At 42.0% G+C, this 21651-nt stretch overlaps 1 protein-coding gene across 2 annotated transcripts in view; it reads left to right on the top strand.

Annotated features, from left to right (window-relative positions):
• Window positions 1-1879: 1879 nt before the first annotated feature.
• The window catches only part of SLC35F2 (solute carrier family 35 member F2), a 65987-nt gene continuing 46215 nt past the window's right edge, over window positions 1880-21651 (top strand). For both annotated transcript variants that reach the window (XM_068988931.1, XM_068988932.1), the window contains exon 1: window positions 1880-1985. In XM_068988931.1, coding sequence (XP_068845032.1) covers window positions 1888-1985 — 98 coding nt within the window. In that variant the 5' untranslated portion in view covers window positions 1880-1887. The remainder of the gene's footprint in view (window positions 1986-21651) is intronic.

Genomic DNA, 21651 nt, shown 5'->3' with positions numbered 1-21651 from the left:
GCACAAGGTGGAATCTAGATTGCTGGGAGAAATATCAATAACCTCAGATATTCAGATGACACCACCCTTATGGCAGAAATCCAAGAAGAACTAAAGAACCTCTTGATGAAATTTAAAGAGGAGAGTGAAAGTTGGCTTAAAACTCAACATTCAGAAAACTAAGATCATGGCATCTGGTCTCATCACTTTGTGGCAAATGGATGGGGAAACAACGGAAATAGTGAAAGGCTTTATTTTCTTGGTATCCAAAATCACTGTAGATGGTGACTGCAGCCATGAAATTAAAAGATGCTTGCTCCTTGGAAGAAAAACCATGATCAACCTGGACAGCATATTAAAACGCAGAGATATTACTTTGCAATAAAGTTCTGTCTAGTCAAAGCCATGGTTTTTCCAGTAGTCATGTATGGATGTGAGAGTTGGACTATAAAGAAAGCTGAGCAATGAATAATTGATGCTTTTGAACTGTGGTGTTGGAGAAGACTCTCGAGAGTCCCTTGGACTGCAAGGAGAGCCAACCACTCCATCCTAAAGGAGATCAGTCCTGAATATTCATTGGAAGGACTGATGATGAAACTGAAAGTCCAATACTTTGGTCACCTGATGTGAAGAAGTGACTCATTGGAAAAGACGCTGATGCTGGGAAAGATTGAAGGTGGGAGGAGAAGGGGTCAACAGGGGATGAGATAGTTGGATGGCATCACCATCTCAATGGACCTGAGTTTTAGCGAGCTCCAGGAGTTGGACATGGAAGCCTGGTGTGCTGCAGTCCATGGGCTCGCACAGACTAGCACACAACTGAGCAACTGAACTGATTGTCTATCACATCTAGTCCCTTGAATCTTTTTGTCACTTCCACCGTATAATGGTAAGGAATTTGATTTAGATCATACCTGAATGACTTAGTGGTTTTCCCTACTTTCTTCATTTTAAGTCTGAATTTTGCAATAAGGGGTTCATGATCTGAGCCACAGTCAGCCCCTAGTCTTGTTTTTGCTGCCTGTATGGAGTTTCTCCATGTTCAGCTGCAAAGATATAATCAATCTGATTTTGGTATTGACCACTTGGTGATGAGCATATGTAGAGTTGTTTCCTGTTGTTGGAAGAGGGTGTTTGCTATGACCAGTTCTGTTGGCAAAACTTTGTTAACCTTTGCCCTTTCATTTTGTACTCCAAGGGTAAACTTGGACTCTACAAACACCTTAATCTTGTTAGTAACCCCACCCTTTTAAAACTTTGCGGAAGAAAGCAAGAGTTTTACTGCCTTGAGCCTTATCACATCCCCCTGCCAGACTATATAACCTTTACCTATTCACCAGGGCCGGGGGCATTGTTCTAGAAACTTGCCTTCTGGATTCCCCGTTTGCCTGGCAAAGAAAGAAAGCCACTCTTTCCTTCTCTATGGTTCTGACTCCCTATTTCTGTTTGTGATTGGTACATAGAGAGTCAAGCTTTTGGCGGCAGTAGCTAAATTACTGCTTCTTAGGTTAGTACACTGGCATAATCTCGATTCACCTCATTTGCTGATTTTAAATAAAGGACCATAAGAACTTGAAATGCATACTGGGTGTCGCCCAGCAGTTAAGCTCCACTGCCAAGGCGGGAAAAAAAAAAAAAAAAGCGCCCTTTCTCCTGCTGCTCCTTGCTCTCTCTCGGAGGTGCCAGACTGTCATCTGCTGATGGATCGTCTGGCCCCAGGGCCTTGACAGTTAATGATTTGCCGCAGAACGAGTCCGCCCAGCAGAGGTGAGAGAGCGACGCCGGCGAGAGCGACAGCGCAGACCCACTGCCCGTGCCGAGCCCCCACCGGCCGCACAAGCGCCGCCTCCCGTCTTCCGGGACCCGGCACTTCTAGGGGTTCCGGGCGCCGAAGACCGCGGGGCTCCGATGGAGGCCGCCTCGCCGGCGGGACCTAGCGGCCGGCAGCCGCACGCGCCGGGCTCGGCCAGCCTGCTGTTCTGGATCAAGGGCAAACTCTTCACCTGGTGAGTGGAGGGCAGTGCTCCGCGGCCGGCTGGGCTGCGGGCGCCGCAGGGAGCACCCCGGCTCGGGCTCGGCGGCCGCGTGCGTTGGGGGAGCTGGTTCAGGCGGCTCAACATGTGCCGCAGGGGTTTTACTCCTTACTGGCTTTATGAAGCGCTTGGTGTCCCTCCCCGGGCTCCCTCTTAGAAATCGTGGGGATGTGTTTCAGAGGATTTGATGGGAAATTAATTCTTTGGGCATCGTTAGGTCTGTCCCCGGTGGCCTCCCAGCCTACAGGGGACGGAGCCCCCCGGGGATGCTGTGAAAGAGGGGTCCCCACCCTCGGGCTTTGTAGGTGGGTGAGCTCCTCTCCCTGGAGCCTATGTCCACATTCCACTGCTGCGGAGCCCAGTCCACTAACAGTTGAGTTCACCCAAGTGAAAAATCAGGGTTGAGTTTTCTGGTGCCGCCTGGAGGTAGTCGAGAGCCAGCTCCTTCCCTGGGCTGAGATGAGAGGCGACGCAGCCACCTTTGGGTCCAGGGTCCTCAGAGAAGCTGCTTCTGTTGTCACCATGCTCTGTGGGAAACAGAAGTGTGTTTAAGGGATTGGGAGAGACTCTGGGTCGGGGAAAGCATTTTTGTGGTCGGTGGACGACTTGGAAAATAGAGATAACTCAGGATCTAAATAATGAAAGCCAGCATTCATGGAGCATTCACAGTCAAGTACTGTGCTTAGGAATTTTTATGGATAATATTATTTAATCCTTACCACTTTATGAGATGGCACTGTTGTTATCCCTACTTTGCCGATGGAGAAACAGAGAAAGCTAAAGCAACTTTGCAAGGCCATGCAACGACCTGTGAGGAATGACGCCTGTCCACCTCAGTCTCAGCTGACCTGAAGTGCTCCTGGCCACTGGCTCATTATGACACAGGCATTTTTTTTTCTTTTTCAGATTAACAAATCAAATTTTTCATAAAAGGTTGTGAAAACTATGTCTTGAAAAGTCATACCATTTTCAAAACTAGATCAATAATGGTGTAGATATTTTTATCATGTAAATAAGAATAGTTTTAAACAGCTGTATATGTTTAAAGGGGAAAGGTGGCCAAAAATCACCTTGTATTATCCAGCAGTATGCAGTATGCCTCATAATTTAGACAGAAGTTCTCAGCTGGGAGGCAGTATCTAAGAGTACATGTCTTAGAGTAATGTCTAACAGTACAGACTCAAATTCTGTTTGTGCCACTTACCAGCTGACTGATTGTGGATGAGTCATTTAACTTCTCTGGGCCCCAGTTTTCTCACTTGTAGAATGGGGATAATAACAGTACCTATTTTGTTGTGATATTGTGGAGATTAAGTGGCTGACTACACAGGAGGGGCAGACAGCTTGGTTCATGGTACTATTCATGGGTTTGTTTCATTCATCATCAGCCCCCAGTTCTTGGGTAATAGGAAGGTGTGGTGTTGCTTTAGGAGATAATAGCAATCCTGAGACTAGACAGACGATACAGCAGATTAGTTTAGCAAGACATAAGAAAGATGAGCAATATTTTTTTTCCCTAATGCTCTAATATTTTCCAAAATCTATTCTATTTTATTAATACCAGGAATATCTCATAGCTTCCTAGACATGAGATGTCTTCTCTCTCTAAACACACTTTTTTTGTGTGCCTCCTTTATTGATTTTTAATTTCTTCCCTGTGTGATAGCTATTTGTATGCATCTTACATTCCTGATGGACAAAGTCCTTAATAGCAGGAATTCAGATCTTTTTCTCCCCCGCCCCCCACAATCCCACAAATGAATAAATGAATAAGGGATGACTAGAGTTCTTGAGACTTCCTTTTCACTCTACCATACTCCCTATAATCTTCCCTTTATTGGTCTTTATTCTGAGGGTCTTGGGCTGGAGCTTTTGGCAAAGCTCTTTTGTTCGTTAAGATTTTCAGTCCTACCTCTGGCAACTGTCCAAACATAAATTCTGATGTGCAGTTTCTCTTTGTTTAACCCAGCAATCAGAAAAATGCATTTTACCCAATATCCAGTACTCCTTATATTTAGTATTTTAAACTCTCAGTGTTAAAACTCATCTCTTCTGCTAGACTTCAAGAGGTGAAGTAGCTCATTACCTTAGGAGCTGGAGGGAGCTGGGTGAAGGAATGGCTCCAGGCTAGAAAGCCTGAACCTTTTTAACTTTTCAGCACTGCAGGAAGTTGTCAGAGGGATGGGCAGTAATGCAGTGTAGGGAGGAGGTAAGGGTGGACTTTAAAAGCCTTCCACGTGGCCTCTGGCCGTTCTCTGCCCAAGGGTATATTCTTCTCCTTCCCGCCCCCCCAGAACAGTTCTAGGTTATTCCTGCTTATCTCTGCTCCTTTCTCTAGGTTCATTTGGAGGAATATGAGATGGCTGCCAGTGCTTATTTCTCTTCTTGACAGCGCTTCCAGAAAGTATATGGAGTCCACCTCCCCCTCCAATCCCTATGGTCACTACTTACGTTTAGACCTTTATCATTACTTGCACTTTTGTCACAGCTTCCATTCATGCCTTCATCTACCCTAAATCATCTCATTACAGAGGAACCGGAGTAATGCCAAATAACACTGAAGGGTACCAATAACTGCCATCAAATGAGAATTTTTCCCCCAATAAGGTATCCTTCAGGCTTCCCTAATAGCTCAGTTGATAAAGAATCCATCAGCAATGCAGGAGACCCTGGTTCGATTCTTGGGTCGGGAAGATCCGCTGGAGAAGGGATAGGCTTCTAACTAACATTTCATCAGTCCTTATAAAAAGTTTTTTTAGTCCCTTTGATAGCAGGTTGGACTTCCCTGGTGGCTCAGATGGTAAAGCGTCTGCCTACAATGCGGGTCACCCAGGTTCAATCCCTGGGTCGGAAAGATCGCCTGGAGAAGGAAATGGCAACCCACTCCAGTACTGTTGCCTGGAAAATCCCATGGACGGAGGAGCCTGGTAGGCTACAGGTCCATGGGATCGCCAAGAGTCGAATAGGACTGAGCGACTTCACTTCACTTAGATAGCAGGTAAGTAATTTGCCTGAGGGCAGATTGCTGTTGATGATCTCACAGAGGCAGCTGTGAGCAGGGGCCTCAGATCTTAATTCCCTGCCCAGGAATTGAACCTGGGTAGCGCTGTGGTTTCCCTATGGTGGCTCAGACGGTAAAGCATCTGTCTACAATGCCGGAGACCCGGGTTCGATCCCTGGGTGGGGAAGATCCCTTGGAGAAGGAAATGGCAATCCACTCCAGTACTATTGCCTGGAAAATCCCACGGACAGAGGAGCCTGGTAGGCTAGAGTCCATGGGGTCGCAAAGAGTGGGACATGACTGAGCGACTTCACTCACTCATAGCGCAGTGGTAGAGAATCCTTCTGCCACAGGTATACACGTGTTCCCCATCCGTATGGCAAAACCAATACAATATTGTAAAGTAATTAACCTCCAATTAAAATAAATAAATTTATTAAAAAAAAGATTTATTTATCATTGAGAAAAAAAAAAATCCTTCTGCCATTGTAGGAGATGCAAGAGACTTGGGTTTGATCCCTAGATCAGGAAGATCCCCTGGAGAAGGGAAGGGCTTACTCCAATATTCTTGCCTGGAGAATTTCATGGACAGAGGAGCCTGGTGGGCTACAGTCCTTGGGGTTGCAAACAGTCCGACATGTCCTACTTAGCAAACTGGAGGCTGGCTTTAAGTGTCTGGCATGAAGCCCATCTTTTTCTTGCTCTAAGAAATGTAAACAAGTGGCCAGTTGTAAATGCCTAATTGTGACCCAACTGTCTTCCTGCCTCAGGGAGAGGCAAAGTTGAGATAGTTTCATTTGATTCATGTTGTTGTTGTTCAGTTGCCAAGTGGTGTCCTACTCTTCGCGGCCCGATGGACTGTAGAATCATTTGATTCTAAACTAAACTTTTGCAGTACTATTTCAGAAATCTCACTGCATCATGTTGAGGGTGAAATTTTTGGCTTCCTCCCATTACCTGCACAATGGTTTACAATTTGGGGAAGATCTTGGGGGGCACTGAAGTTTCCTCTGGGTCCATTATGGGGGCAAGATGGGAAGTAGAAGCTGGCGGGGTCCTGGGCTGGCCTTTGGCCCCTACTCGGTCTGTGGCTTTGCCTGTTTTACAGTTGGGCTTTTGTGCAAGATGTTTGAAGACAGGGTTCTGCAGTTAAAACAAGGCTGAGAGCCATTGGTTACTGAACGGAGCTCAAGCTGTGTCTATTGGTAGTGCTTCTGGTCGCTGTTCCCTCCTTTTCTTTCCTCCCTCTCTCCCTTCCTCCCTCCTTTGTCTTCTTACCTGAACACAATTATTATATTTTTAGAGGTTTTTATTATAATAAAATATACATAACGTAAAGTTTACCATTTTAACCATTTAAAGTGCTAGTTCAGTGACATTACGTATATTCACAGTGTTGTGCATCCATCACCACTCTCCATTTCCAGAACTTGTTAATTATTCCAAATGGAAACCCTAAACCTGTTATACCCTAACTCCACATCCCTTTCTCCCCACAGCCCTTGGTAACCACTATTTTGCATTCTGTCTCTATAAATTTGACTATTCTAGATCCCTGTTATAAATGGAATCATGCAAAATTTTTCCTTTTTTTGAGAACTCAAAGTTCTTGACATGAACGGTAAGGCTGTCTATCATTGGTCCACTTCCCTCTCCAGGCTTATTTCCCAGGGTGTCCATCTCTCATGTGGTGGTCCAGCAACACTGGCATTCCTCTGAGTGCCTTGCTGCCAACACGTCATAGTCCATGTCTTTATACTCGTACCTCCCTCCTTGAATGCTTTCCTATCTGACCTCATGGCTGCTTAAAGACTCTTTGCAGACAGCACTAAGTTAGGCAGTCTTCTTCCTTGGCTCCTTGCTGTCTCTCTGTTGGGTGCCCTTCCTCTCTGTTCCTCTGTACCTGTTTCCTAACTCATTACGTTACCATACTGTAACAAAAAAGTAGTTTTCACGAGCTACAGCTATGGAAGAAGCGAATTGCCTCTCAAGGTAACTGCTTGTGTACATTAGTTTTGGTAAGTTTATTAAAAAGTTATAAAGCTTCCTTATATTATTATTTACTGAGGAACATCAGAGAAAATGAAGTATTTCATGCAGGTGAATTTTACAGGTAACTTTTGACACACTTTTTAAAAAATATTAAGACTTACTTTTAAACCTAATCAAAGTGGCACTGTTTATGTAATGGATTACTCATTTCTATTGTCATAATTTTGGGCAACAGTTCTTCACCATTTAATTGGTTTGTATCAAACAACTGTCTAGGTTAGGCCAACCCACTGAATTACTTAGTGAGTCCATTTGCAACTAATCCTGGAGATTTTACCAAGGGAAAAATCCATCATTTAGAAGTCTTCATGGTATATTTAAAATAGAAATGAGACTACTTGCCTTTTAATAAACAAAGTGCATTCAACATAGTACCTTTTCTTAATGATTCAGGATCATCATTATGATGATTATAATTAAAATTATTCTGCTGAGTAGTCATAATATGCTAAGAGGCCATTTGACTTAATATTTTGTCTTAATTTTTTTTTTGGACTTCTTTCTCATAGTTGTCACACATGATTTTTTTCTGTATTATGGAGCATATCTAAAAGTCTACATTTTTCTAGATTATGACTTCTAGCCAATTAATGCTATAGAAACTAGATAACCCATTTCTTAGAATTGCTCATAGTCAAAGTATAAATAGGCCCTGTATAAAGATTTAAATGGTTTTTATTTTAATAAATTATAAAAACTTTAAGTCTACAGATTGTGGGACTTCTTTTTAGATGGTTACAGGGGTCTGTGTTAATTAAAGTCATCAGATAAGTAATATGTCATGAAAACTTGGTTATTTATGCCAATGATTCAGAGAAAGATTCCATTAAAAACCACCTGTGAATCTCAGACTTCTTTCTAGTCATTTCTTGGAAATCAGAGTATTTAAGGAACGTATTGATTCAGTTTCTGCACTCCAGCAAATCCTACTGAGAGCTTGAGGCTAGTATTAATATGCTATATGACTATATTACTATGCTAGTATTACTATGCTGCTGCTAAGTCGTTTCAGTTGTGTCTGACTCTGTGTGACCCCAGAGATGGCAGCCCACCAGGCTCTCCCATTCCTGGGATTCTCCAGGCAAGAACACTGGAGTGGGTTGCCATTTCCTTCTCTAGTATGATTTAGAGCCTCCCAGAATAGTACTCTTGTACTATGGAATATTTTTTCTTTTTGAGTTTTTATTTTATGATGGAGTGTAGCTGACTAATAATGTTGTGATAGTTTCAGATATACAGCAAAGCTACTCAGCTCTATGTATAAATGTATCTGTTGCAGGAAGGGGGATCCCTCCCAGGGTCCCAGAGAGCTGTTGTCTAACACTCAGAAATAAATTGTCCAAGGAGACATATATGCTGACAAAGCAAGAGATCTTACTGGGAAAGGGCACCCGTGCAGAGAGCAGTAAGGTAAGGGAACCCAGGAGAACTACTCTGCCATGCGACTCTCAGTCTCAGGTTTTATGGTGATGGGATTAATTTCTGGGTTGTCTTTGGCCAACCATTCTGACTCAGAGTCCTTCCTGGTGGTGCACACATTGGTCAACCAAGATGGATGCCCATGAGAAGGATTCTGGGAGGTGGTCTGACATGTGGTGTCTCCTTTTGACCTTTCCTGAACTGGTTGGTGGTGGCTTATTAGTTCCATGTTCCTTACTAGGACTTCCTGTTGTAAAATAACTCATGCAAATAGTTACTATGGTGCCTGGCCAGGGTAGGCAGTTTCAGTAAGTGTGCTTCCCCTAACATATCCATTAGGAGAATATTTCTTAAGCTTTTCACGTGGTGTCAAGTCAGAGATAAAATAATGTTAAAAGCCAATCTTTGTTGAGTAAACTTTACTTAGTATACCTAGAGCAACCTCACTATTCCAGGACATCATGTGGATTAACTCATGTAATCCTTACAATAATCCTCTGCAGTGTTATACTTGCATTGCCAGGCCCCTAGACACATTTGGAAGCTGAGGCACTGAGAGGTTAAATCTTATTCCCTAATGGGATTAGTCACATAGCAGTAAGGAAAGCAGCCAGGTTTCATCTCCTCCAAGTCAGTCTGGTCCCAGCGCCCGGGCTGCTACCACTGTGGTGACGCTACCCCCTCTGAGCTGGACACCAAACAAAAATCAAGCCCGGGACAATTTTACCCTCTAGAGTTTTTGTTCTGGGCTGTTCGTATCCCGTTAGGGTTCCAGGGAGAATATAAAGTCACAAGATAAATATAATTCTTTTCCTGGAGCATCATTTATTTTTTAGATTCCAGTTGCATGGAAGTGTATTACTCATAATCCCTGGCACATGACATGCTTTCATAGTTGGCCCATAAATGACTAAATTAGTTTTTTTTTGCATGCAATATATTCCTATATACCTACTATCAGCCCTGAAACTGGCATTTACTGGTAATTTTCATCTACCTTTTTCAACTGTTGACTGAAAAATTAGTCACATCCTGAAAATAGAGAATATTTCACTTGGTGGGAATGTTTAGGACTCCTAGCCCAGGAGACAGCATCTCAGAGGCCCTGAAAAACTGCTCTGAGCAGGCAGGAGAGGGAGTCAGGCAATATACAAATTTGCAACAAAGGGATCGGGCAGGCTGACCATCACAGATTATTGTTAAGTAAGGAAAACCAGGTATCAAGGAATTTAGCACCTTTCTATGTATGAGAAGATGCAAGAGTCTGGGATTATTGAAGTCATTTCTTTCATATGCATTTCAGCTATCTGGGGCCAGCATCCTGCAATTTTACAGAAGTATTCTTTTCTCTCTTGAAGTCCCTTATGGCTCACCAGCTCACACTGGAGGACTGTAATCGCTGATGACTGGAACATCCTTAAGTTCCTTGGGTAGAGAGTGGTGCCATTTGTTGGCAGGGCTCAGAAATTCACATTTGGTGATGCCATTTCTTGCTAGCTGATATGGCAGGAAATATTTCATTTCGTACTATCCCTTCTTTCCTAACCAAAGATAATCACCATCCTAAATCCTTCTTTCACCATTTCCTTGCTCTCATTTTGGTATAGTTTTGTACCTGTATACATTTCTAAAACTTATATTTTATTATCTGTTTTTTTTAACTGTTTAAAAAGGGTATGTTATGAATAATCTGTTGGGATTTATTTACACCCCCCATATCGCATTGCTAAGATTCATCTGTATTGTTGCCTGATGCTGCAAAATATTCCCTTTTGCTTCATATAATATTCTTTCTTGTGAGTATACCACATTTTATGTTCTCATTCCGTTGAGGGGCATTTGGGCTTTTTCCTATGTGTTTTGGAATAGTGAACAGGAGTTTTAGGAACATTCTTTACTGTCTTCTATTGATCACTTGTAAGAGCTTCTTTGATACATACACATGCACACACACATACATCTATGAGAGGAATTGCTGGATTAGAGGATATGTGATTGTTCAACTTTATAAAGTAAATGCCAAACTTTTTCCAAAGTGTTTGTATGAATATGAGAAATCCTGTGAAACAAATATCCTAACATTTGATGTTATCATACTTTAAGATTTTTACAATCAAGTGAATGTAAAAGAGTATCTTAATTTGTGTATCCCTGATCAATAATGAAGCTGGGTCTCTGTGTATGTTTATTGGCTTTATTTGTTTCCACTTTTGAGAAATACTCATATTACCTGTGAAATACCCATCTCTTGCTATTACTTTTATATCAAATGACATCTCTATGGGCTTCTTTTATGGTTCAGCTGGTAAAGAATCTGCCTGCAATGTGGGAGACCTGGGTTCGATCCCTGGGTTAAGAATATCCTCTGGAGAAGGGAGAGGCTACCCACCCAAGTATTCTGGCCTGGAGAATTCCATGGCCTGTATAGTTCATGGGATCACAAAGACGCAACTGAGTGACTTTCACACATACATACGCAATGCAATTTACATAGATTTTTAAAGATGCCACCTGAGAGCTTAAAAAATTGGGGCTTGTATCAGGTTCCCCACTAATGCTCATTTACTTCTCTTTGCCTGATGCTGGCAGTTCCATTTGAAAAGGTTGAGAGTGGTTGAGAGCTGGCAGGCATAAATTAGGAGCAAATGAAGCAGACTAAGGAGGAGAGTGAGTTTTTCTGGTTTAAGGTCTGTGGAATGTTGAAAGACTGTCATGACTCACTCCTTTACACCTCCCTTCCCCTCCCAGACCCAGTCCTCAGGAACTTTCAGACTTAGATTCCTGTTTTCTTTTGGTGCCTGGTTGGTGTTTGAATAGTGTATGAATTTGATTGTTAGAAGAGAAATCCAGCTGACCACTGTTGTAGGTAAAAAGGAAGATTTATGACTTCACAGAATTCAAGGAGGGTTTAAGTGCCAAACCACAGAGAGCAGAGAAGCAGATGGAGCCAGGAACCCAAACCACAGTGGGATTCTCTGCCTGTCTATTTGTGCTTTGCTGTCGCTGTTGACTTCATTCTTCTAACTGCAGACCAGTTGATTTTCTTCATTTGAGGATTATATCTTGCCATTTAAAACACACAAAACAGAAAACAACAAAACCCTCAAATTTTGAAATCCGTATTTTTGTTTTGATAATCCACAAGGGATGTACATTTAGATTTTCCAATGGTTAAAAAAAATAGTTCTTCAAAACTTCCTATTCAGCCTCAGCCTCAATGGGTAGGCAGTATTAGGAATTTAAAGTTTTATGGGTGGTGGCTTCTTGGTTGCCCATAGAGAACAGGGTTAGTCTGTTTTCTTCCATGCCTTTGCCAGACTGGGCTGGGTAGAGATATGGTTGTACGTCTGTCACAGGATTTTAAACTCTAGCCATCTAGACTCTTGAAACTGCAGTGGGCTAATTACCCAGTACTGATTCCATCCTTCTGAATTTACCCTTCCCCCATCCCTGTCCCCAGCTTGTCAGCCCTCCTGGAGCTCCTGTTCCTGACCTTGGATGGTGTTTCATATTGGTTGCCCCTTTTGGAATTCTCACTCAGGAGTCTGGGGAAAGGGAGAATCCAAGAGGTAGAGGCCACATCCTCTACATTTTGCCCACAGGTAGTGCTTCTCCAGAGCCTTCTTGTTCGCTTCCGTAGTGGCTCAGCAGGTAAGGAATCCGCCTGCAAGGCAGGAGACCCGGCTTCGATCCCTGGGTGGGGAAGACCCTGGCAGAAGGGAATGGCAACCCACTCCAGCGTTCTTGTATGGAGAATCCCAGGGACGGAGGAGCCTGGCAGACTGCAGTCCATGGGGTCGCAAAGAGTCGCACACAACTGAGCGACTAACACTTTCATTTTAACCTCCCCCTTGTAGGCCGTAGGACTCAAGTTTCTCTGATCTGTGTCCAAAGAGAATGCTGCTGCTGCTGCTAAGTCACTTCAGTCGTGTCCAACTCTCTGCGACCCCATAGACGGCAGCCCACCAGGCCTCCCCTGTCCCTGGGATTCTCCAGGCAAGAACACTGGAGTGGGTTGCCATTTCCTTCTCCAATGCATGAAAGTGAGAAGTGAAAGTGAAGTCGCTCAGTCATGTCCGACTCTTAGCGACCCCATGGACTGCAGCCTACCAGGCTCCTCTGTCCATGGGATTTTCCAGGCAAGAGTACTGGAGTGGGGTGCAATTGCCTTCTCCACCAAAGAGAATAGGTGAGTTGAATATGTGTTTCAGACTTTCTCTTTCCAGCCAATCAAAATTGGAGGGCAGAGAGAGGATACCGCAAATAGATATGTCTTTCTTAATTTCATTAGAACACCCCTTATTAGAATAATTGTGGAACGTATACTTAAATGGATGTGTTAATGCTCATTGTTAGAGATTCAGGGTAATTTGTATCAGTTGATCTCCTTGCATGGTATCATAATCCTCAATATTGTGTACTTTATTTTTGTTATTATCAGAGAGGTGAGGTAATATGTAGGATGGGAAAATACAAACTTGGAACGGCTGAAACTCAGTTTCTTACCTATTCAGTTGTACTTGTAATCCCTTTCTCACTAAAGCTTTTATGAGATTTAAATGAAACAACATATATAAGCACTTAGTATGATACCCGACACAGTTATTTTTATTGTCTCCTCAATCTTGTTAGGATAATAAGAAAGGTATTTTGAGTCCCTAATAAATGCTGTCCTTGGTTTCAGTTTCACATGGTCAGCTGAGGCCTGAAAACATTACATGGAAAATTCCAGAAATAGTTCATAGGTTCTAGATTGCGTGCTGCTCTGAGTCGTGTGGTAAAATCCTTGCTGTCTGCTGCATCCACCTGGGATTTGATTCATCTCTTTGTTCTGCTCTGCTGCCCATTAGTCACTTGTGGCATCTTGATGATCAGATTGACTATTTTTGTGTTCATGTCACCATTAGATTACTTAAAAATGGCCCACAGATGCAAGAGTAGTGATGCTGGCAGTTTGGATACAGCACAGGGAAGCCATAAGGTATTTTCTTTAATTAAAATGGTGAAAGTTCTCTGTTTCATGAGGGAAAAAACTTGTCTGCTGAAGTTGCTAAGATGTATGGTAAGAACGAATCTTCTGTGAAACTGTGAAGAAGGAAAAAGAAATGTGTGCTAGTTTTGCCGTTGCACCTCAAACTGCAAAAGTTACAGCCACAGGGATTTCCCTGGCAGTCCAGTGATTAAGAATCCACCTTGCAATGCAGGGAACGTGTGTTTGATCCCTGATTGGGGAACTAAGATCTCACATGCTGCAGAGCAACTAAGCCCATGTGCCACAGTTACTGAGCCAGAACCTGTTCGCCGCAGTTGGAGAGCCCACTTCAGCAACTGCTGAGCCCACAACTAGAGTCCCTGAGCTGCAACGAAGATCCCACATGCTGCAACTAAGACCTGACACACCTAAATAGAGCAAAATAAAATAAGTTACAGCCACAGTGTGTGATAAATACTTAGTTAAGATTAAGATGGAAAACACATTAAACCTGTACTATAAAATATTCTGAGAGCTCACATTCACATAACTTTTATTATAATATATTTTTATAATTGCTCTATTCTGTTATTAGTTACTGTTGTTAATCTCTTCCTTCATGTATAAATTAACTTTGTCATGAGTATGTATGTATAGGAAAAAACATAGCATGTGTAGGGTTGAGTACTATATACATTTTCAGTCTTCCACTGGGATTCTTGGAATGTATCCTCCATAGATAAAGGGGAGAGGGCTACCATACTGGAGTATAAAGTTATTATAAGCCACATTGCTTGGGCTGCTCCCCAGGTTCTACTGTTTATTAGCTGTATAATATTGGGCAAGTTGCTTAATGTCTTGTGCTTTGGTTTCTTTATCTATAAATAGCAAAAGAATATTACCTATTTTATAGGATTGCTGGGAGGATTACATGAATTAAAATTATGAAATTGTTAGAACAGTGCTTGGTAAGAAATGTGCATTCAACAAGTGTCAGATATTATTGTTACTGTAAATAGTAATAATAGTAATAGTAACAATAGTAACAACAGCAATAATAGTAACAGTACTGGATATTATATGAATGTAAGGGGAAGGCACAAAAATCCCCATGACACACTTTCTGCATTTATAATCTAGTAAAACAAATGAAACAGGAATCTAAAACACTACAGACATATGGTAGAAAGTGGGAAGGAGAGTTACAAGGCAAATGCTATAGGGATTGAGGGATAAATATTCTAGAACTGTGCACCCTTCTTACTATCTTTCTTCCCACAATTATTTCATTTTCTTAGCATAGCAGAATGGAAAGAACACAGGCTTTAGAATCTTATTTGAATTTTAATCTAGCTGCAAGGCTTCCCTGGTGGCTCATATGGTAAAGAATCTGCCTGGAATGCAGGAGAACAAGCTTTATTCCTGGGTTGGGCAGTTCCCCTGGAGAAGGAAATGGCAACCCACTCTGCTATTCTTGCTTGGAGAATTCCATGGACAGGGGAGCCTGGTGGGCTACAGTCCATGGGGTTGCAAAGAGCTGGACACTACTGAGCGACTTTCACTTTCCTAGTGTTACTATTTATTTGTTATAACTTAGTTAAAGGACTTTGAACTTTGGCAAAAGAATACCTACATTTTAGGTTTGTATAAAAATCCATGAAGTTAATATATGTAAAAGCTCAGTACTTGTCAGTGATTGGCACTTGTCTCCCTTTTTGTTGTAGAGAGGGTGAGTATTAATATGTTTCCCCTGTACTCCTGACTATCTTAGAGTCATGCAGGACATGATATGTAAGAGGAAATCTCTGGATTTCCAACTGTACTTTTGTTCTTTTACATAGAACTAGTTCAATAGTTTCTTGTTTGATGGCCTGGTTTCACTTTCTTCCCAGCAAATGATGAAAGTGTTTTAATCCAGGATGGCTGCTGATCAACTTTGTTTGCAGTTACTTAATACGCTTTTTACTTGATTTGATTATCTTGTTACTTAAGGCCATTCATTGGGTTGGATGTAAAGAGTTAAATAACATTATGATTCAAATATTAAGTGTCATATGCGACTAACTTGACTTGGTGCCCTAGTTTTCTATTGCTGTTATAACAGATTACTACAAATTTAGTGACTGAAAACAACAGATTTATTATCTTACAGTTCCTTAGGGCAGAAATCTGACACAGGTCTCACTGGGCTAAAAAGGAAGACATCAGCTGGGTTGTGTTCTTCTCTGGAGGCTCTAGGGAGAGTGGATAGCCTTGCCTTTTCACTTTTTGGAGGATGCCTGTATTCCTTGGTTTTGGCCCCTTCCCCCATCTTCAAAACCAGCAACGTTGCTTCTCTTGGACTCTATTTATGTAGTCATACCACCCTCAACCACAGATGGAAAAGGGTTTTCCTTTTAAGGACTCATCTCAAGGTACTTAACCATAATTACATTTGCAAAGTCCCTTTTGCCCTAGGGAAAAAACTATTTTCCTAACTCGATATTTCTGACAACAAATGTGGGGGTGGTGGTTGTGGTTTCTCACATCAACAAATTTACCAGCTCTTCTGACACAAATTGGGTGTACCTACAATTTAGTTATGATGCTGTTTGGAATTAGTGCAGACTCCACAGGCGCTTTTCAGGTGGCTCAGTGGTAAAGAATGCTCCTGCCAAGCAAGAACATGGGTCCAATCCCTAGTTTGGACGATCCCTGGAGAAGGAAATGGCAGCCCACTTCAGTATTCTTGCTTGGGAAATCCCGTGGACAGAGGAGCCTGGCAGGCTACCGTCCATGGGGTTGGTTGCAAAAGAGTTGGACATGACATAGCATTTAAACAGCAGCAGCCCTAAAGTTTGCCCTATTTTGTGGAAAGTTTTATTTTCATTTTAGGTTCGAAGGATTTATTAACAGAAGAAACCACTTGTAGTTACACACAAATGAACACTTTCAGTATTTAATACAGGATTATTATTTAACTTAATTTCAATATGTTGTTGTTCATAAGTTGTGTATGACTCTTTGATGCCCTATTTACTGCCGGGCTCCCCTGTCTTTCACTGTATCCTAGAGTTTGCTCGTATTCTTCCCAGCAAATGATGAAAGTGTTTTAATCCAGGATGGCTGCTGATCAATTCTGTCTGGAATCCAGTGTCCATTGAGTTGGTGATGCTATCTAACCATTTTATCCTCTGCCACCCCCTTCTCCTTTTGCCTTCAATCTTTCCCAGCATCAGGAACTTTTCCAATAAGTCAGTTCCTCACATCAGGTGGCCACAGTACTGGAGCTTCAGCTTCAGCATCAGTCCTTCCAATGAATATTCAGGACTGATTTCCTTTAGAATGGACTGGTTTGATCTCCTTGCTGTCCAAGGGACTCTAAAGAGTCTTCTTCAACACCACAGTTCGAAAGCATCAATTCTTTGGCTCTCAGCCTTCATTATGGTCCAACTCTCACATCTGTACATGAATACTGGAAAATCCCTAGCTTTGACTAGATGGACCTTTGTTGACAAAGTGATGTCTCTACTTTTTAACACGCTGGCTAGATTTGTCATAGCTTTCTCTTCAAGGAGCAAGTGTCTTGTAATTTCATGCCTGCAGTCACCATCTACAGTGATTTTTGAAGCCAAAGAAAATAAAATCTGCCACTGCTTCCACTTCTTCCCCTTCTTTTTGCCATGAAGTGATGGGCCAGATGCCATGATCTTAGTTTTTTGAACGTTGACTTTTAAGCCAGCTTTTTTACTCTCTTTCACCCTCATCAAGAGGCTTATTAGTTCCTCTTCGCTTTCTGCCACAAGGATGGTGTCCTCTGCAGATCTGTGGTTGTTGATATTTCTCCCAGCATTCTTGAGTCCAACTTGTGATTTATCCAGCCTGGCATTTCCCAAGATAGACTCTGCCTATAACTTAAATAAGCAAGTTGATAATGTGCAGGCTTGTCGTATTCCTTTCTCAATTTTGAACCAGTTGTTGTTCTGTGTCCAGTTCTAACTGTTACTTCTTGACCCACATACAAATTTCTCAGGGGACAGGTAAAGTGGTCTGGTATTCCCATCTCCTTAAGAATTTTCCACAGTTTATTGTGATCCACACAGTTAAAGGCTTTAGGATAGTCAATGAAGCAGAAATAAATGTTTTTTTTTCTGGAGTTCCCTTGCTTTCTCTGTGTTCCAATGAATGCTGGTGATTTGGTCTCTGATTCCTCTGCCTTTTCTAAATTCAGCTTATACAATTCCAAATTCCCAGTTCATGTACTGCTGAAGTCTAGCTTGAAGGATTTTGAACATAACCTTACTAGCATGTGTAATAAGCGCAATAGTATGGTAGTTTGAACATTCTTTGGCATTGCCTTTCTTTGGGATTGGAATGAAAACTGACCTTTTCCAGTTCTGTGGTCACTGCTGAGTTTTCCAAATTTGCTGGCATATTGAGTGCAACACTTTAACAGCATCATTTTAGGATTTTAAATACCTCAGCTGGAATTCTGTCACTTCCACTAGCTTTGAGGTAATGCTTCCTGAGGCCCACTTGACTTCATACTCCAGAATGTCTGGTTCTAGGTGAGTGACCACACCACTGTGGTTATCTGGGTCATTAAGACTTTTTTTGTATAGTTCTTCTGTGTATTCTTGCTACCTCTTTTTAATATCTTCTGCTTCTGTTAGGTTCATTCCATGTTTGTCTTTTATTGTGCCCATCCTTAAATAAAATATTCCCTTGATAGCTCCAATTTTCTTGAAGAGATCTCTAGTATTTCCATTGTATTGTTTTCCTCTATTTCTTTGCATTGTTCATTTAAGAAGGCCTTCTTATCTCTCCTTCATATTCTCTGGAACTCTACATTCAGCTGGGGATATCTTTCCCCTTTTCCCTTGCCTCTTAAATTTCAATATTTAATAAAGGGTTATTTAACTTAATTTCAATATGCAGTCATTAAAAGGAAAGAGAAATACAAACAATAGAGAAGATTAATAGCATATATATCACCAAATTGTGCTGACCAACATCCAGACTTAAATGGCATGCTGGAAAGTCCCTCATTAACAGCAATCTGGGGTCCCAACTGGGGGAAGGACCCTGGGTGATTCATCTGCTCCATGTGTGAGACTTCAGACTGTAGTTTCAGAGGCTACCACTTATAACCCCAGGCTGCAAACTGATATCATTGTCAGTTTGTGTGCAAAAATTCAGCTCTGGTTTTACATTAATCTTTCCTTTTTTAAAAAAAAAATTTATTTATTATTTTTGTCTGTGCTGGGTCTTTGTTGCTGTGCACAGACTGTCTGGCTTTGCTTAGGCTCTAGAAGGCACAGGATTCAGTAGTTGTGGCACACAGGCTTCATTGCCCAATGGCATGTGGGATCTTTCCAGAGCAGGTATCAAAGCCATGTCTCCTGCATTGGCAGGCAGATCCTTAACCAGTATAGCACCAGGGAAGCCCCATTATTTCAATTTTTTTTACAATGCTGTTTGTTTGTTTGTATTTCATTAGACCCCAGGAAGTTAGCTAGATCTCTAGGGGCTCAAGAATTCCAAGACGCATTCTTGGAATGGGTTTTATCTAAAGTGCCTCCTGACTTGCTTTGCTTGCAGGCAGGCATGGAATTCTGGCAGTGTCCAGGCAGGTCAGAAGCCGATCAGAGGCCTGCTCTCCTGCTTCTGAAGCCTGAACAGAACTTCCTCCATTTTAATTTCCCTAACATGCCCCCACCTCCCAACCTTCCATTTCAGACACCAGTCATGAGTCCCAGGTTGTCACCTTGTATTTCTGCTGATCAACCAGAGGTTAGTGAATGTTTTCATTGGTGACCCCATGGACTGTAGCCCATCAGACTTCTCTGTCCATTGAATTCTCCAAGCAAGAATACTGGAGTGGATAGCTATTCTCTTCAGGGGAGTCTTCCCAACTCAGGGATTGAATCTGGGTCTCCCTCATTTGCTACAAATTCTTTAGGGCCTTAGCCACCAGGGAAGCCCCCATTATGTAGCAAAGTGATTAATTCATTGGTCATTAGTGATTAACTCAACCTCCAGCCTCTTTCCTCTTCCTTGGGAGTAGGGCTGAAAGTTCCAGCCCTCTAATTGCTGTCTGGTTTCCCTGGCAACCAGTCCTTTACCCTTAGGGGCTTTCTTAAAGTCATATTATTAACATAAACTCTGGCGTGGTTTAAAGGGCCTGTTACGAATAACTAAAGATGATTCTTTCTTCTTTATTACTCTGGAGCTATTTCAGGATCTAGAGACCAACAAATAAAAAAAGGTGGTCCTTTCACTTTCTCTCTCTCCAAAATCACTGTAGATGGTGACTGCAGCCATGAAATTAAAATTTGATGCTTGTACCTTGGAAGAAAAGCTGTAACAAACCTAGACAGCATATTAAAAAACACAGACATTATTTTGCTGACATTAGTCAAAGCTATGGTTTTTCCAGTAGTTATGTGTGGATGTGAGAGTGGGACTATAAAGAAGGCTGAGCGTCAAAGAACTGATGCTTTTGAACTGTGCTGTTGGAGAAGACTCTTGAGAGTCCCTTGGAGTGCAAAGAGATCCAACTAGTCCATCCTAAAAGAAATCAATCCTGAGTATTCATTGTAGGGACTAGTAATGAAGCAGAAGCTCCAATACTTTGACCACCTGATGCAAGAAGCTGACTCATTAGAAAAGACTCTGATGCTGGGAAAGATCAAAGGCAGAAGAAGGGGATGACAGAGGATGAGATGGTTGGATGGCATCACCAACTCAATGGACATGAGTTTGAGCAGGCTCCGGGAGATGGTGAAGGTCAGGGAAGCCTGGTGTGCTGCAGTCCATAGGGTCACAAAGAGTCGGAAATGACTGAGCAACTGAACAACTCTCTTTTTTTAAAAATTAGTTAATTAATTAGGCTGCCTCGGATCTTAGTTGCAGCATGCTGGATCTTCGATTGTTATTGTGGCATGTGAAATCTTTCTTTAGTTGAGGGCATGTGGGATCTAGTTCCCTGACCTGGGATAGAACCCAGCCCTCAAAAGTTGGGAATGCAGAGTCTTTGCTACTGGATCACCGGGGAAGTCCCCTTTCAGTCTTATCATTTAGGAAATTATAAGGACTTTAGGATTTGGCCAGGAGCCAAGACTAAAATATATATATTTTTATATCATAATATTGTACCATGTAAGGTAAACTATTCATATGTTCCAGGGTACTAGGGCATGGAGATATTTTGGGAGACATTATTCTGTCTAGTACATTTGGTGATAGAGTCTAAAATTGGTTCCAGTTAAAAAAAAATAACTTTAGAGCACAGAGACCATCTGGATGCTGGTACAAATGTAAGCAATAATTCATAAAATATCAAGAAAACATTTCTCAACTCATCTAACCCTCACCTTTGCACATGGTCCTTGTTTGAAATAATCAACCAATAATTGGTTCTCTTTTTCGGTTGTTCCACAGGTTTGAAAGAGATTTGGTAGCTGCTAATTTCTTTGGATGAGCTGCATCTCTAGGCTCCAGGCATGCTGGAGAATTCATAATACCACTGTCTGCTGGGACCTATACGCAGATAAGGCAAAGGGTCTCTGGAGAAAGAGAACCAGGCATGGTTTTCTTGACATTAGAGCATGGCCTAAGCTATTTTGTGATCTAAGCCTGACCACAATCCTTGATCAGGTCTCAGTATTCAATGATCTTAAGGACAAAAGAACAAATGTGTTCTTAGGCAAGAAAAGTAACAATAGCTAAGGAATAAATCAGTTATAAAGACCCCCAGTTATGTTTCACTGGTAAAGATAGCCAGTATGTGGGTTCTTGGTCTGTTTTGTGGAACTGACCCCTCCTCCGACCACATGCTCAACCACCAGATCTACTGGAATCTAAGGAATGATGATGTTGACCTTTTCTGACCCTGGAGATTTCAGTCAACTATAGCTTGTACTTTGTCAACCTTAGTTCCAATTCTGTGCTGACTTCTCTGCTCAAGTCCCTTCATGAGTATATGTGAACCCTTAGCTTCAAGCTTCTCCAGCTTTGTTGTTGGTGAGACACTGCTTTGGGAAAGATACCTGTTGTTCTTACTCGCTGCAAGTAGTAATCCTTCCTTCTCCTGCTCTTGGGCTTTTGGCTGTGTCTTTTAGCTTAACACCCACTAAGAAGTGATCCCAGTTTTCAGGTAACAGAAGAGAAGTTCCTATTCCCTTTCTCTTAGCCTGAGCAGCTTGACGATATCA

The sequence above is a fragment of the Capricornis sumatraensis genome, chromosome 16, assembly GCF_032405125.1.
Source record: "Capricornis sumatraensis isolate serow.1 chromosome 16, serow.2, whole genome shotgun sequence".
Taxonomy (NCBI): domain Eukaryota; kingdom Metazoa; phylum Chordata; class Mammalia; order Artiodactyla; family Bovidae; genus Capricornis; species Capricornis sumatraensis.
The sequence above is the reverse complement of the archived record's forward strand: the minus strand, read 5'-3'. Positions and strand labels throughout refer to the sequence as shown.